We start from the raw sequence: 15,219 nt of genomic DNA, 5'->3' as shown, positions 1-15,219 counted from the left end.
CTCAGCGCAGATGCAACGTACCGCTACCCTTCATCACGGACCGGAAGCTGGCAGCGAGACAGTTCACCATCGCGCCGATCCCGATCCAGCTTTCTTCGCAAATTCGTTGAATGTTTGCCTCCGGCGGATGGAAACCTTTCGACGCGACCTCCATAACGATTGCCACCGGTACCTTCTCGATGTCGTGCGCATAGTCGATGCTGGAACCGCCAACCGGTCGATTCAGTACGGTCGAGGCACTGCCACAGCGGTACCGTACACCGGTCGCTTTCTTCATCGCCTCTACACCTGCCTCCGCGATCGTATGCTGCATCTGCCAGTTACGTGGAAGTGTTCTGCGAACATGCAACCGTTCATTTCGTTACACTAAACACCGACTTTATTCGCATCCCATCCCATCCCCGCAACTAACCTCGAGTAGGCACGCGGGTAAAGAATAGCTTTAGCGTAAGAGTGTAGCGATAGGTAGAACTTGCAAGTGGGCCGTAGCTTGCGGAAAAGATCACGCACGTTCTTCGTTTCCTGTTCAGAAAACGGCCGCTCGCCACGGTACAGCAGCGAACAGATCCTGGTACTACCGATGGTCCAGGCAACGTTAAAGTTTCGATTGCAATCAACACCGACACAGCTCCGATGGTTCCTTGGTCCGAGTGGTCTGCGCGTTTTGCGCCACATTTTATTCTGAAAGTGTGTTACCAAGCGTGGAACGTAGAATCCGACGGTTCGTATAAATCATAACCAGCAATCGCGTACTTACGTGCTGACGGCTGTACTCGTAACCGTCCGGGTTTAACAGTGGTAGAATAATCCACTCGAAACTCCGGAAACTTTTGGCGCTTATTTCGTCCTTTTCCAACAGCTGCTGCACGATGAACAGAGCGACCGATACGGTGACCCATTCACGGGCATGTATTCCGGCATCTATCAGTATGCACCAACGGTTCGACAATGGGCGCTTCTGCCGGACGTCCGTACAGATGCGCACGGTGAGTATTTCCCGTCCCTCGTACGATTCAGCACGGGAAAAGATTTCGATTTTGCTAGAATAACGTTGCACTAGATTTTCCAGGTACTGCTTAATGTCCTGGTGACTTTGATAGGTTTGAAAAAGCTTCGTCGAATCGGAATCAGACATCTTGTAGCATATTCGAGATCTGTTTAGAGGACCTCTTCTAGACACGTTTTCTTAGTAGGCGGTGTTGTACCCCAGGATAGTATTCCTTGATAGCAGGGTTTACAGTGTTGGGTTGAGGTGTTCTATGATCATTACACTTACGGACGAAATTGCGTATTTACTTAAACTATTTACTTGCATTTCTTGCACACAATTTTACTGTTTCACAATACTGCGTCCAGCGCAAGCAACTCCAACGTCCTTAACGCACAGAAAACAAACAACCACTAACGCTACGGAAGGTCCGACGAATGTGGCGCTCTGTTTCCAAATTTGAGTACGACGAACGAAACACCCCGTTCTCGTTTTCTCCACATTTACTACGCCTACATCTTCCCCCAAAAAACACCGACGAAGGGGTTGCATGCAGATGTAGTATCCGAGCACGGCGTGAGACCCACAAACAAAAAGTAGCACGCGCCACACTACACACTGCTAGGCGGCAGCAGTGTTGCGAGCATTGTCAAACAGATAAAGTAAGTAAATAGCACGAAACGAGGTGAACCCTTCCATTCAGGCTCAGTTCCTATGGCCTACACTATGGTCGTTAGTGGCTGGTGCGGAGCGTTTAGTTATCAATGAAAATGGAAATGAATACGAAAAGGAACAGGATGGGGAAACCAGGCATGAAGTAGCTCGTTCCGTCGGGAAACACGACATTCCACCACCTCTGGTAGGCGGCTGGTTCGATCGATGTAATGTGTCTCGCTTTCTTCTAACCCCGTTCACCCCGTTTGGTGCTTCACAGCATTGCGGTACGGTAACTCGCATCGGTCTAGTCCAGGACTTTTGGTGCGTTTTGCTGGAGGTACTACTACTATTGCAGCAAATAAGAAAGAATCGCAGTGAAAGCAACGCTGGTTCATTGACGAGTCGGCCACATTTGCAATTGGGGAAGTAATCAAAGACTCGTGGCAGCTCACTCAATCGATTGCATCGATTAACTCGGGCAGTAAACAGGCAAATAGCAGAAGTTTTTTTTTGTACAATAATGCTCCACTTTGGGAAAGTTTTTCAGTGAACGAAGTTGTCAGTGATTAAGATTAGCCTTCCCACCCCGAGGGTGGCATATAAATGTGGGTTGACATTGATTTAACAACCACGTTTCGTCCGTTTCTTTGCAAACTTGGGCGGAGAAAATGGAGCATGTCGCTGGGATTACTTCCTAAATCACGCTAGAATTGGGGGCCACAAGTTTACTGACTAATCATTTTATTGTCCTGCTAACAGAGACACATACATACGATCGGAACTCATTTTGAGGCAGATAAATAATAAAGCTACAACTACTACATCGCTAACGTTATACGACTCCCTTTCTAGCTGTTGCTTTACCGTCTGAGACTCGTCGCGCGGGGGGGAGGAGGGTTCAGTGATAGCTTTTCGCCACCTCCAGCGCCATTGCCCGGACGCCAACGAACGTTTCCTTCACGATCTCCTCGATGCGCGACGGTGGTGGGTTGAAGCCAGCCGAGCCACCGCCCGGTAGTTCCATCGTCATCGATATCGGTACATCCGCGACGGCGAACGCGTAATCATCGCTTCCACCTGCGGCCGCGTACAGCACATTGGTGGAGCTACCGACCGTATAGACCGTACCGGTGGCATCTTCAATAGCGCGCGCTCCTACCTGTGCGACTTCGTCGATTTTTTCCCATCCAACCGGCAGTTCCGACGTCCAGCCCCAAGGATACAGCAGATACTCGCCGTACGTGTGCAGCGAAAGGTAGAACTTGCAGCGACCCTTAAGCCGCAGCAGTTCATCCCGGATGGCACGGGTTTCCGGCTCGGAGAACGACCGTTCGCCGTGGTACGTTTCGGCACAGGGTGCATCGGAAGCGCCGACCTCAGCCCAGTGGAAGTCGTAGTTACGGTTACCGTCGATACCGTAACAGCTGCCTCCAGCCGGTCGGCGCGTTTTGCGCCAAAGTCGTTCCCGCTCGTGACTGTACTCGTACCCATCCGGATTGACAATTGGCACGATGATCCACGTGAGACCCGCCAGCAGATCCTGGTTCTGCGCGGCATTCTCAACGAGCTCGCTGATCAGATACATGGCCATGGCTGGGGCGGCCCATTCGCGTGCATGAATACCGGCATCGACGAAAACCACGGGCTGAGAGTTGTTGCGCGCTGCCCGGGCATTGTAACTGCCAGGCGAGCGAATGGTTACGGAAGGTATCGAACGACCTTCGTGGGACTTCCCAATCTCGGACACAGTCATCAGGTCCGAATATTTGCTCGCAAGGTTGTTGATGTAGTCGACCATTTCTTTGTAACGGAGGTATTTAGTCAGAGGAAGACTCTTCGACGGGCGCGTTCGTTTTGTGCCGTACAGATGCTCATCTTGCACGCTGTGTGAGATAACAATGGTGATTAGAATGGAGGATGTATGAAGAATTCCAACGCTCCTACCTTCCAAAATCGGGAATAAGTTCACGATGGCGTAGCTGCTGGGTGTCGAGCAATAGCTGGAACGATTGCAGCTGTGACGGCGGTACCAGTACTCGAGCATCCGAACCCACCAACCGATCAAGCTTCCAGAAGTCAAGACCATCGACGGATTGTTGAAGATCACGCAGGAGTTCCACCTGCTGTTGGTTGTTTTGTTCTACGGAGTACAGCTTGTACCTGCGGATGTTATTGGCAACATTTTGTTAGCGAGTTGTGCACCGATAGGGCTCTGCGGAGAAGGTGTTGCCCCTTGCTTATCATACGATCTGTTCCATTTTACGCTAAATGTGGAACCCATCACTCCCTTATCAGGCGACGCTGATCGCAGGAGGTAAACGACACTTCGAGCCACAACAAAGCGTCGTACTTAGCGCCAAACTCCTCCAATCGATTCTATGCGATCGATGCATCTTTTCGGTTTAAAATATTCATCAACTCACCCACGGTACGAATGGCTGCGAGCGGTTCCATTCACTGCGATACACCCAATTAGGGTTAGAAAAACTGTCACCAACACTGGCACGTACCGCACTCCTGTTTGAGACCTCATTTTCGAACGTGGAAAACAAAACCCGCAACGGATACACCTACCGGGATTGACCGTCAAGCGCACACTGGTTGTACCGGCGGTTCGGGACATTCGTTTTATAATGAAGGGCTAATCGATCGGGGCCCACTTTAAAGTGGCCCACCGGTGGTCTTTCCGTGGCGGAGTACACTGTTTGCCGATGGTATTTGCGATAAGCGATTTGCAATTCGGTTTCCTTCTGCCACTTGAACGGTGGCAATTACTACTGGCCGCGGCTGGTGAGAGATTAGGCGGGGCATCAGTCGAACCTGCTGAGTGGCCGTACGTACGTGCACGCGTCGATCCCCGAGGGTTAGCGGGAAAACTTCATGCTGGAATCAAGGGGCACTAGGTACGTCAAACAGTATGTGGTCGTGTGCGTTATTTTCAAGTGCTCACCAATGTCTTTATGAAGGCTAGGGTTTATTGTTGGTTTTTTTGGTGCATTAATTTTGCCTTTTCACGCTTCAGCACCTGTTGAAGTAGATGGTATTAAGGGCTACAAAGACCCGGTATGTACGGTGGAATTCATTCATTTGAATAATATGTGAGATTTACCTACTTCCAGCTGTCTGGGAAATAGCTTCTGATAAGTGTGTTGGGTTGAAGGTCCACAAACTTAATTCCGGATTTGAGCATTATAGAAGAACAGCCAGTGCAGACCTTAACCTAGTAAGGAGATAGCCAGCAGACAGCGAGGAGGATGATGATTATTTTTAGCTTGGAAATATTTTTGATGCAAAATCCCGTCTGCGTACACACTTCACATTTTTTGCCACGGCTCGTTGAAGTAGAATGGATTAGCTTTTTATGGTTTGATTTTGTTTTTGTTTACCGTGACGATGTTGAAGCATGCCCATGGCAAATACAGGTTCACTTACACATTAAGAGCCATTTAACGCGTGATAACAGTAAGTAGGTGGGATTTTTACTTTTTATTCCGATCGGTTTTACTGTAGATGAAGCCACTAAAGGGGTGTATCGAGCGATTGTTATCTCTATCTATGCTATCTGATTTGGGGAAGTATGTCTTTCTGAATGCTGATGGACGTGCTGGAAATAAAGCAATTACATTGTGAAGTGACGTTCAATAAGGATCGTGATCTCCACCATGACGTCTGTAGGTGTTGCATATAAAAAATTGTGACGCATGAGATGCATTAGCTTATTTACAGATAATATGTAACTAATATATTTCCATTTAATTTCAAGCGGTTTGGACTAATTCCTATAATTTGGCATGCTTACAAACAAAAATCAACAACCAAACTGACAAAAGCGAACCTGGCACTTATTTATGTAGCTGGAGGCGCCTGGTACTTGATCGATGTTAGCATTACCGACACAAACCCTTCAAATTTTCCTGCTTTGCTTATACACAGAATTTGTCATTAGACCATTCGAATATCCTATTGCAGAAATGGAACCTCATATATCTTGACCCTAAACCCTTTATGCTCTAGCAGCATGTAGACAGCAGATGAACCTCCTCTAGGATTAATAGAACCTGTTTCAAATTGTGACCTCAGGCTGTACAAAGCATACCCGTATAATATAGATATTACTTTTTAAAGGAATTATGAGTCGCGCAAGAAGTAGAATTCTGATTGGCTTTCCAATATATTGATCTTATCAGCATTATCTTGTTTAAGGACTTAAATGATATGGTACGATGTTGGTACGATGGTAGAACCAAAGGGTTAGAGCACTTAGCTCTTATCATGGCCGTACTACCTATAGAAGTGTTTGTATAAGAAGTATCTTCTGCTGGCATAAAACGGAATGCCCCTTCTTAGTTTAATTTATGCTACACCATGAGACATATTGTCCACCCATGTATATCCACGAAGCGGAGAACACACTGTTCTCCATGTGCAACGCCATTTGATTGTTTAGTTGCAAAGTTACAAATAATTATGCTGGTGGCCATTGCTTATCTATTATGTATGAAGCTATCCGACATCTCTAACTGTTTGCCCGTTCAGTTTTATTTCTTGGAAAGAAAACGATTCATACAGGTTTTTACTGATAGTGCTCTCAAACACAAATTCTCCCCTTCCAATTCGGTCCATCACATATGTAATTGTTATCGATGACAAGCGCCACCGTAACAGGCGCACCATCTACAGCTGCATCTGCATATCAAGATGCATGGAGGTAGTGTTGATAAGATAGTAAGATAGAGTACTCAAGAAATTGGAACAAGTCTGTTACGACCCAATAACAAATTACTAAACGGAGATAGTGTTAGTAATAAATAGCAATAAGGTTAATGAGACACAATACAACAATACACACGGTCTCTGTTCATAGCTCTTCAGGGCCCTGCGTATACAAGGGGAACCATATCAGATATACCTGATATTGTTTTTCTCTGGAGTCTGTAGAATCCGGGAAACAAATTAAAGCAATGAACGTCTTCTTGTCCAGCTCCGTCACGAAAATTGCATGAAAGATCATATCTTGCTCATTCCGATAAGATGTTGTTGCATCGCAGATTTTCTTACCGTCGGACAGACTATTATCACGGACCAGTAAATATTGAGGAAACCTTTAAGCACCGTTTGGTTGGGAGAGTTAACCAGTAATCAGTTCCAGTTCTTGGATTAATACTTGATTGATTTGGGTTTTAAGTGGAAACTTATCGGTACGTAATGCGATGGGTGAATGAAATATTGTAGAAATCTAGTAGGCATGTACGTGTCCGAGCTTTGAACCTAAAATTTGACATGCACGAAACGTTCGTTATCTAATCGTGCATGATCCAATCTGGGCGGAATATCGGCATGACAAAGATTTCTTTTGGCTATCTTTAAGCTGCCATTAGGTGGTTGGGATTTTTGGTTATTCGTTGCACGTCATAGTTATTGGTTAAGCATGGAGATTAGTCGATCGATAGCAGAAGGTATAAATTCGGTAGCTCCTGGTCGTTTGCCTTCATCTCTGTACTGTTTGTGAAGGTTGAGACCCGGTTGTGCAGAATGAAGTGCTACTGTGCTGTTGTTGTGTTGCTGGCTCTGGCAGTGTTCGGCCAGAACAGCTTTGCCGAACAGGTGTCTTACCGCGAGTGAGTTTGGGTGACTTTTGCTTAAAAAAAGGACTCATGCAAGGTGCGTGTGAAGTGTGTGGCTGCAATGATTAAACTTCCTTTTGGACCTACCTCACATTACAGCTACAAAGTCTTCAGCATCAATGTGGACAGTGTGGAAAAGCATACTATTCTGAAGCAGTGGCAAGACATCAAGGGTGTCGATTTCTGGGATCGTGCCGGGTACCGTGTGATGGTTCATCCGAGCCTGCAGGAAGCGTTCGAGCGATTCCTCAGCGTGCACCGGTTCAGCTACGAGCGCATTATTGAGGATGTGGAAGCGTAAGTTCTGGTGGCAACTCCAGCGAATGGTTCTGCAAGGATAAGCAGTACGTTTTGTATCACCTAACAGTACGATCGAGGCGGAGCGCAAATACGATCAGGAGTACCGCCGGCGCAAGGCTGCCTCGGGACGTGCTACGGTCGATTTTGAGCACTTCTGGACGAACGCTGAAATTAATGCGTACTTGGACGAGCTCGCCCAGACGTACCCGAATCTGGTCACTGTCGAAACGATCGGTACTACTCACCTGGGACGCCCGATCAAGTCCATTACGATCTCGACCAACAATGGAGTGGCTGGTTCGAAGCCGGTTGTGTTTATTGATGGTGGCATTCATGCACGGTACGCTAGACTTCTGGATCAGCTTTAAACGAAAGAGTTTAACGATTTCCATGTTTTTGTTTGTGTTGCAGTGAGTGGGCCGCTATAATGTCGGTGGTTTACTTGATTCACGAGCTGGTTGAGCACTCGGGCAGTTACGCAGACATGCTGAACAAGGACTATGTTATCATTCCCGTCGCCAACCCGGATGGGTATGAGTTCTCGCACACGGACAACCGCATGTGGCGCAAGAACCGCTTCCCGGCCACGATCCTCTGTACCGGTATTGATCTGAACCGCAACTGGGACTACGAGTGGGTTTTCAGCAGCAATGTAAGCATGTGGCAGAGATGTTGCTGAAGCCAAATTTCTAATTGTTCCCATTATTCCCACACAGGCCTGCTCTGACTCATACGCTGGAGAATCCGCATTTTCGGAGTTGGAAACCCAAGCGCTGAACCGCGTTATGCAGCGATACGGATCAAACATCGCCCTGTATCTGGCGGTACACACCTACGGTGACATGATCCTGTATCCGTACGGTTATGCGTGGCCCTTCATCCCGGTAACGAACCAGGCCGCCCATATCGCACTCGGCGAGCAGGCTCGTGATGCGGTCACTGCCGTCGGTGGACCCCGGTACGTCGTTGGTAACAGTGCCGAAATTCTCTACACGGCCAACGGATGCAGTGACGATTATGCGGCCGGTGCCATCGGTGCTCGGTTCGCTTACACGCTCGAGCTGACCGGCGGTGGCAGCCAAGGATTCGATCTACCCGCTTCGCAAATTTCGGCCGTCGCCACCCAAACCTTCCAGATCTTCCGTACCATGGTGAACAATGCCTAGCCGGTACCATGGTTGATGTTTTAGCACGATTAAATGTTCTGTAGCGCAGGAAGGGTAATGGAAAGCGTTCTTATTTCTCCGAAAACAAACAACAACGAAAATTTCCCAACCAGATATGGTGCGTTATGATAATTGGGTTGCTATTTATCTACATTAAATGTTTTATCGACAATCAGGCGCACGCCTGCAGACAACTTCCTGATACTATCGTCGATCGCAATTAGTTAAATGTGATCAGTTGTACGAAATTTTTGTGTCAAATCGCATCGTTTGCATCTGCGAGGGACCGTTATCTGGTCAATTTATATGTCTGTGGGCGAAGCGTAACGGCGTCAGTCGTCTCCGGAACATTGCCAGAATGAAGCTGCTCACGTTGGTGGTGCTGCTGTTCTCCGCCAGCATCGTCTGCCGGGCGGAATATCAAAAATTCGACAAGTACGTATCGATTCGAGCGGTTTTCAGCCGTATGGAGCTTAATTCTATTTGTTTCATTTTTAACTGTGTGAAGTTATAAACTATACACATTGTACGTGGAGGATGACGAGCAAGCAGAAGAGCTGCACGACTGGTACGCCAATGGACAGCTAGACTTCTGGAGCTACGGTACGCTCAACGAGAGCGTCACGGTCATGATCAACCCAGAGCTGCAGACATACTTCGAGACGATGCTGGATGAAGTTGAGCTCGAGTCCGAGCTGGTGGAGGAGAATGTACAGTCGTTGCTGGAGCACGAACAGGAGCAGCGCAATCTGCACAATCTGGGCAAGCGCAGACGTCCCCAGAAGGTGCCGCAAACGCCAACCGACACCGACGCCGACATCGAGGAGGATGCTATCGATTTCGAGCATTTCTGGACGCTGGACGAGATCTATAGCTATATGGATCGGTTGGAGAAGACGTACCCGAATCTGGTGCGCGTAATGACGATCGGCCAGACGTACGAGAACCGCTCGATCCAGGCGATGACTATCTCGAGGGATGGACAAATCAATCATACGCGGCCAGTGGTGTTGGTTGACGCGGGTATACATGCCCGTGAATGGGCTTCGCATATGTCGGCGGTATATCTGATCCATCAGCTGGTTGAGAATGCGGAGGAGCACGATAGTCTGCTGTATTTTACGGATTGGATCATTGTGCCAGTGATGAACCCGGATGGATACGTGTACTCATACGAGACGGTAAGAAGAAGTTCGCTTTAACCTTGGAGTTATTGAGGAGTTGAACAAAACCTTGAGATATCTCTGTTTATTGGAGTTTCGCACGAATTGAAACAATTTTGAACTAATTAATCTGCTAAGGGCACTAATTGTCATACTTCCCTTTACTTTTTTCTTCAAGAACCGACTGTGGCGCAAGAATCGCAATGCGGACAACATTCTCTGCGAGGGAACGGATATTAACCGCAACTTCCCATACCGCTGGAGTTACACATCGCATGTAAGTAAAAATTAAAATGCCCCAAGAACGCTTCTAAACCGTCTGTAAATTGTTCCACTCTCCGTTCACAGTCCTGCACGGATGGATTTGCCGGCAAAACGCCCGGTTCGGAGATCGAAACCCAGGCACTGATGCTGCTGATATCTCAGTTCGCACGCAGTATCAAGATGTACCTTTCCGTGCACAGCTGTGGCGATTACATTCTGTACCCGAACGGATACGCCTACAAGCCGGTCCCGAATGCGGCAGATCTTTACGCGCTGGGACTGCAGGCGGCCGAAGCGGTGCAGAAGGTCGGCGGACCGGAGTACCTTGTCGGACAGGCATCCGGCATGCTGTACTTGGCGACCGGTAGCGATGACTTCATCTACGGTGCGTACGGTGTTGAGTATGCGTACACGCTGGAGCTGTCCTGCGGTAACCGTGGCTACGGATTCATCATCGAAACGGACCAAATCCAAACGATTGCGGCGGAAACGTTCGAGATGTTCAAGGTGTTTGGCCAGCACGCCGGCAGTCAGAAGATTAGCAAGCTTCCCTAAAGCACGCAACGCAACGTTTCCATCCAGCAATATACATTCCGCACACGTAATCGCTATCGAATTTGAATATCGTCATAAATAAACCCAGAGAGATGCTCGTATACAGGCGATGCTCGTGCAAAAAAAAAACCAAGTGGACGAAAAAAAAACAACACTGTTTCCGATAACGCTGAATCTAGATAAATGTGACCAATTTGCTGACGAGTTCCGACTGGGATGGTCAATATTGATCCTACACTGGCCGGTAGCTGGAAAGAAATGATTTCGTGTAGGGTATGGGAGCTCTTCTGACCGTTGATATGTTAGACTGAGACACGGCACGTCTGGCACAACTTCACGGCACAGAACGAACGGTGACGGCGAAAGATAATGATTGTCCGGAGATAAGCTAACGAATAGGGCGAAAAAAACCCCATTCGGTACGAATCGAAACGACCCGATTGGCGATCCGCACCGTGCCCGATATGTCGGACGGATCGATCCAGTCAGTTGACGATTGGCTGTGGTTGTGAACAGAATGAAGCCGCTTGCCGTGGTGACCGCTTGCTTGCTGGCCTTGGCATTCGCCAAAGCCGGTTCCTATCATGAGTGAGTGCGATTTGAAGATGATTTCCGTGAAGTGTCCGAGGGAAAGCTGTGGTTTGTGATTTTGGTTTTGTTTGCAGGTTCGAAGTGTACAATGTACGTCCGGAAACGCAGGAACAGCTGACGGTGCTGTTGAAGTGGCGAAACGCCGAGCAGGATGTGGACTTTTGGGACACACCGAAGGTGGGCCGTAATGCGCGCGTTATGGTCACGAGGCAAGATCACAAACGGGTGGAAGAATTCCTGGAGCAGCACGACATCGAGTACGATCTGGTTGCGGAGGATGTGCAGGAGTAAGTGATGCGAGATGCGTTACGCAGCGCGGTGTTACTGAAGACACTGTTCCATTCGCAGGTTGCTGAATCGTGAGCAGCGGCGCAATGTGGAGCACAACCGACGCTTGAAGCGTGACTCGAACTCACGTGCCACGATAAACTTTGAGCATTTCTGGACGTTAGATGAGATCTACGACTATCTGGACGAGCTCGCGGCTGCATACGATGGGCTGGTGCGCGTGTCGGAGATCGGAAGGACTTACGAAGATCGGCCCATCAAGGCCATCACTATCTCGACGCGGGGTACCATCGATCAAACCCGTCCCATTGTGTTTATGGATGGAGGCATTCACGCCAGGTACGCATCCGTTGGCGCATTAGATAAGGTAGTCTGCTCAAAAAAAAAAATAACCCCACTCTTACTGCGCTTACAGAGAATGGGCCGGTGTTATGTCGGTCATGTACATGATCCACGAGTATGTGGAACATTCGGAAGAGTACGCCAATCAGCTATCAAATGCGGACTACGTCATCGTGCCGGTGGCCAACCCGGACGGGTACGTGTACACGCACGTGCAGAACCGACTGTGGCGCAAGAACCGCTCGCAAGCCAACGTTCTCTGCTACGGGGTGGATCTGAACCGTAACTTCCCGTTCATGTGGGATCGCACCACGACCGAATGTACGAACAATTTCGCCGGCCATACGGCTTCGTCCGAGAACGAAACCAAAGCCATCATCGCACTGATGGACCAGTACAAGGCGGCGATCCGAATGTATCTGGCCGTTCACACGTACGGTGAGATGATACTGTGGCCGTGGGGCTACGACTTCCTGCATGCACCGAACGCGGCCGAACTGCAGCGTTTGGGCGAGCAGGCGCGCGACGCACTGGTCGCCGCTGGTGGACCCGAGTACGAGGTTGGCAATTCGGCGGACATTCTGTACACGGCCACCGGTGCGACGGACGATTACGCGTACAATCTCGGCGTACCGTTCGCGTACACGATCGAGCTAACTGGGGGTGGCTCGCAGGGATTCGATCTGCCCGCGACCGACCTAGCACGCGTCACCGCGCAAACGTTCGAACTGTTGAAGGTGTTCGGACAGCATGCCGGCACACTGTCGTTGACTTTGTAAGCTTCGTATCAGCGCACTCGTTCGGGGTCGCTAATCAGCAGCCGATTAAACTGCTGATTGATTATCGATTGTAACAGCCACTACTGGCAATGAGTAACACAATAAAGCAGGCACGGTACAGCACGCTATCACGCATTATGGCATTGCAGCACTGTGACATTGATAGAACTGCTTTTTTTCTAGAGATTATCGTTTAGAAAACAAGAATTGGCCTTCAAACAAATAGGTGCTTGTACAATGTAGCTTAGCAAATATTTTCTTTAACAGGAAAATATAGGAAAAGTATTATGGATAGCCATAAAAGAAATTCAATTAGCGGACTATTCACTGATCTTAATAAATTGATAAAGCAAGCAGTCCTAAAAGCGGTCACTAGATCGTTAAAATGATCATAAATCTAAAAAAACCGTTCACCTACCTTCTGTTTAGCGGGATGTTTAAACGAACAAATCAAACACCCTGTTAAACCACCACAAACTCGCACTCACTTGCGGCCGGTCATCGATATGCTGCCTTATCAGTGCAATCGGAGCGCTTGTTTGGTTTGTAAAATTATAAATAACGAGCCGCGCAGCTAAGGAAGAAGCAAAGACGGTCACCACACATAACACGCCGCGACGTCGCCTGGTCTGCGTACAAATTTTGTGTCGGTTAGCCCGGTTTTGTTAGGCACATGCTAATGACGTTTTAATAGACGCGCCGGATTGTAAAATTTGCACCCCCTTGTTTACACTTAATTTTGTGCGATTTTTATGCGCCCTGTGCCCTATGCAGCGCCGATCGGAAACGATAAGTGCTAAGTACAAGCGGCTGGACCACGTTTCCGCACTAACTTATCGCCGTGGCGCTTATGTTTCATGGCCGCGGTATAATTTAGCATCCAGCCCGCCTCTCAGGCTGCAACGCACCAGCATTCCAACGGCAGACTTATGCGCACAGCATAAACGAACCAAATCCGGTCCAGCTTTCTATTGTTATGCATTTAAATGGGGGAAATTATTAGGCAATTGCATACCTTCAGGCGCGGTACGTACGTCGGTACGTTCGGGCGACACGCGGGCGCTATCTTTTCGGCGCACAAGAAGCAAACCCGCTGCTAAATGCAATCAGCAGTTCGTAGCGCTTTTAGCGCACATAAATCATAAGCATTATCGAAGGCTGGTTGGCCAAATTGTGTCCTTCCAGTGGTGTCTTTCTTCTGGTGGTGGTTTGCGGTATTGCCGTTGCTGCGTGTTCTCTCTCTTTTCGCCCCCGTGTCACATAAACAATTGGTCGTTAGCGAAGTGCGATCCAAAACTCTTTCAGAAGCGTAAGAAAAGCAGGAAAGGAAAAGCATGGAAACGGAACATGGACTTGGGAGTGTTTTTGCTTCCATCCAATGTTGGTTTTTTTTTCTGCGCCCATAAACTTAACCTTATGAAGGAGGAAGAAAATGTCCCCCTTTCCATCCCTTTAGTGGTTCCATTTTTTTTTGTTGCCATCACTATTAGAGCTCTCAACATATCCCCACCGACCGGATGGGGCATACAATGCAAATATAAATTTTTATTATCACGTAATTGTTTTCTATCATGCCGCTGCCGCCATTTTTTACCTCCTGGCCGGAGCACGCCTCATTTTCCAACCCAGCGTTTGCATTGTGTGCTGGAAAATAAAGTTCAAGATTTCCTAGGGATGGAATGGAGGGAAAACTTTTTTACCCCCGTAATGCAAACCTTTCAAACCTATCAGCTTCCATAGTTTGTCTCTCTGTTTTTAGTACCATTTTAGTTCTTTAGCCAGTTCATTGTGTTGGATGGGCTTTTGTGTGGGGAGCACGGGTTTTGGACGGTGTCGACCGTCTTGTCATTTGCCATTCCGTGAGGCAAAAGTCGAACGGTGACAGTGGAATAAATAAAAGCGAAATGGCAAATGAGTGTAGTGCAAAAAAAAAACAGGAGCGGCAAATGCAAACAAAAACCAACACAAAATGGTAGAGCAAGTTGGAAAAGTCCATCCCCAGCACCGACGTGGCGACGTCCGGCGGCACCATGCGGCGTTATGCGAGGAGGGAGAAGAAATGTAGGCTTGAAAAGTTGCTCTTCATCGAGAGCAGAAACGTACCTACACAGCTGCTGGCACTTCAAGTGGAACTCCGCACTGAACCACGGTGAGGGATGAAGTAAATCAAGCAATCTGTTCACCGGAAGCGCACAAAGTAATAGACTCGATAATGTCCGATATTGAATTTCACGATAAATTTTAATCAATTATTCAACCGCACCAGTAAACCACACCACCGATTTTTCTCCCACAGTCGTTGGGTGGTGGGTGGGTTTTGTTTTTACTATTTCTTCCCTCATCCAACCCGCAGGACGGCGGCACGACCAAGGGAAAAGTTGGTCCCCCGCCCTAACCGCTTCCTGACCCCAGCTGGACAGTTTGCATCGCTGATACTGTCATTAATATTTATGAGACAATCGAAAGTTAGGCGTTGGTTCGGTTGGTTTGGTTTGAGCTTTG

At 48.3% G+C, this 15,219-nt stretch overlaps 4 protein-coding genes across 4 annotated transcripts; 2 read left to right on the top strand and 2 right to left on the bottom strand.

Moving 5' to 3' along the window:
- Position 1: 1 nt before the first annotated feature.
- LOC128303060 (carboxypeptidase B-like) lies at positions 2 to 1,135 on the bottom strand. The gene is made up of 3 exons (XM_053039913.1): positions 758 to 1,135; positions 413 to 681; positions 2 to 335 (listed from the first exon to the last, which is right to left on the bottom strand). Exons 1-3 carry the CDS (start codon positions 1,133 to 1,135, stop codon positions 2 to 4), a joined length of 981 nt encoding a protein of 326 aa, XP_052895873.1.
- Positions 1,136 to 2,364: 1,229 nt separating this feature from the next.
- Positions 2,365 to 4,268, bottom strand: LOC128300935 (carboxypeptidase B-like). Its single transcript, XM_053037189.1, has 3 exons — positions 4,069 to 4,268; positions 3,590 to 3,805; positions 2,365 to 3,528 (listed from the first exon to the last, which is right to left on the bottom strand). Exons 1-3 carry the CDS (start codon positions 4,266 to 4,268, stop codon positions 2,544 to 2,546), a joined length of 1,401 nt encoding a protein of 466 aa, XP_052893149.1. The 3' UTR covers positions 2,365 to 2,543.
- Positions 4,269 to 7,177: 2,909 nt separating this feature from the next.
- Positions 7,178 to 8,735, top strand: LOC128303410 (carboxypeptidase B-like). The gene is made up of 5 exons (XM_053040352.1): positions 7,178 to 7,263; positions 7,369 to 7,566; positions 7,637 to 7,909; positions 7,981 to 8,221; positions 8,286 to 8,735. The coding sequence occupies exons 1-5, from the start codon at positions 7,178 to 7,180 to the stop codon at positions 8,733 to 8,735; spliced, it is 1,248 nt and encodes a 415-aa protein (XP_052896312.1).
- A 358-nt stretch (positions 8,736 to 9,093) lies between these two features.
- LOC128303059 (uncharacterized) lies at positions 9,094 to 12,966 on the top strand. Its single transcript, XM_053039912.1, has 8 exons — positions 9,094 to 9,170; positions 9,244 to 9,916; positions 10,077 to 10,175; positions 10,247 to 10,707; positions 11,234 to 11,305; positions 11,383 to 11,595; positions 11,657 to 11,935; positions 12,012 to 12,966. Exons 1-8 carry the CDS (start codon positions 9,094 to 9,096, stop codon positions 12,715 to 12,717), a joined length of 2,580 nt encoding a protein of 859 aa, XP_052895872.1. The 3' UTR covers positions 12,718 to 12,966.
- Positions 12,967 to 15,219: the final 2,253 nt, after the last annotated feature.

Source organism: Anopheles moucheti, chromosome 3, assembly GCF_943734755.1.
Source record: "Anopheles moucheti chromosome 3, idAnoMoucSN_F20_07, whole genome shotgun sequence".
Classification (NCBI taxonomy): Eukaryota; Metazoa; Arthropoda; class Insecta; order Diptera; family Culicidae; genus Anopheles; species Anopheles moucheti.
This window is presented reverse-complemented; position numbering and strand designations above follow the sequence as displayed.

Coding starts and splice junctions, on each gene's coding strand:
- LOC128303059 (XM_053039912.1), top strand. CDS start 9,094: ATGAAGCTGCTCACGTTGGTGGTGCTGCTGTTCTCCGCCAGCATCGTC. Junction 9,917..10,076: donor ACGTGTACTCATACGAGACG/GTAAGAAGAAGT, acceptor TTTTTCTTCAAG/AACCGACTGTGGCGCAAGAA. Junction 11,936..12,011: donor GATGGAGGCATTCACGCCAG/GTACGCATCCGT, acceptor CTGCGCTTACAG/AGAATGGGCCGGTGTTATGT.
- LOC128300935 (XM_053037189.1), bottom strand. CDS start 4,268: ATGTCCCGAACCGCCGGTACAACCAGTGTGCGCTTGACGGTCAATCCC. Junction 3,806..4,068: donor CGCAGCCATTCGTACCGTGG/GTGAGTTGATGA, acceptor TAACATCCGCAG/GTACAAGCTGTACTCCGTAG. Junction 3,529..3,589: donor CTTATTCCCGATTTTGGAAG/GTAGGAGCGTTG, acceptor TATCTCACACAG/CGTGCAAGATGAGCATCTGT.
- LOC128303060 (XM_053039913.1), bottom strand. CDS start 1,135: ATGTCTGATTCCGATTCGACGAAGCTTTTTCAAACCTATCAAAGTCAC. Junction 682..757: donor ACGAGTACAGCCGTCAGCAC/GTAAGTACGCGA, acceptor ACACACTTTCAG/AATAAAATGTGGCGCAAAAC. Junction 336..412: donor TACCCGCGTGCCTACTCGAG/GTTAGTTGCGGG, acceptor GCATGTTCGCAG/AACACTTCCACGTAACTGGC.
- LOC128303410 (XM_053040352.1), top strand. CDS start 7,178: ATGAAGTGCTACTGTGCTGTTGTTGTGTTGCTGGCTCTGGCAGTGTTC. Junction 7,910..7,980: donor GATGGTGGCATTCATGCACG/GTACGCTAGACT, acceptor TTTGTGTTGCAG/TGAGTGGGCCGCTATAATGT. Junction 8,222..8,285: donor AGTGGGTTTTCAGCAGCAAT/GTAAGCATGTGG, acceptor ATTCCCACACAG/GCCTGCTCTGACTCATACGC.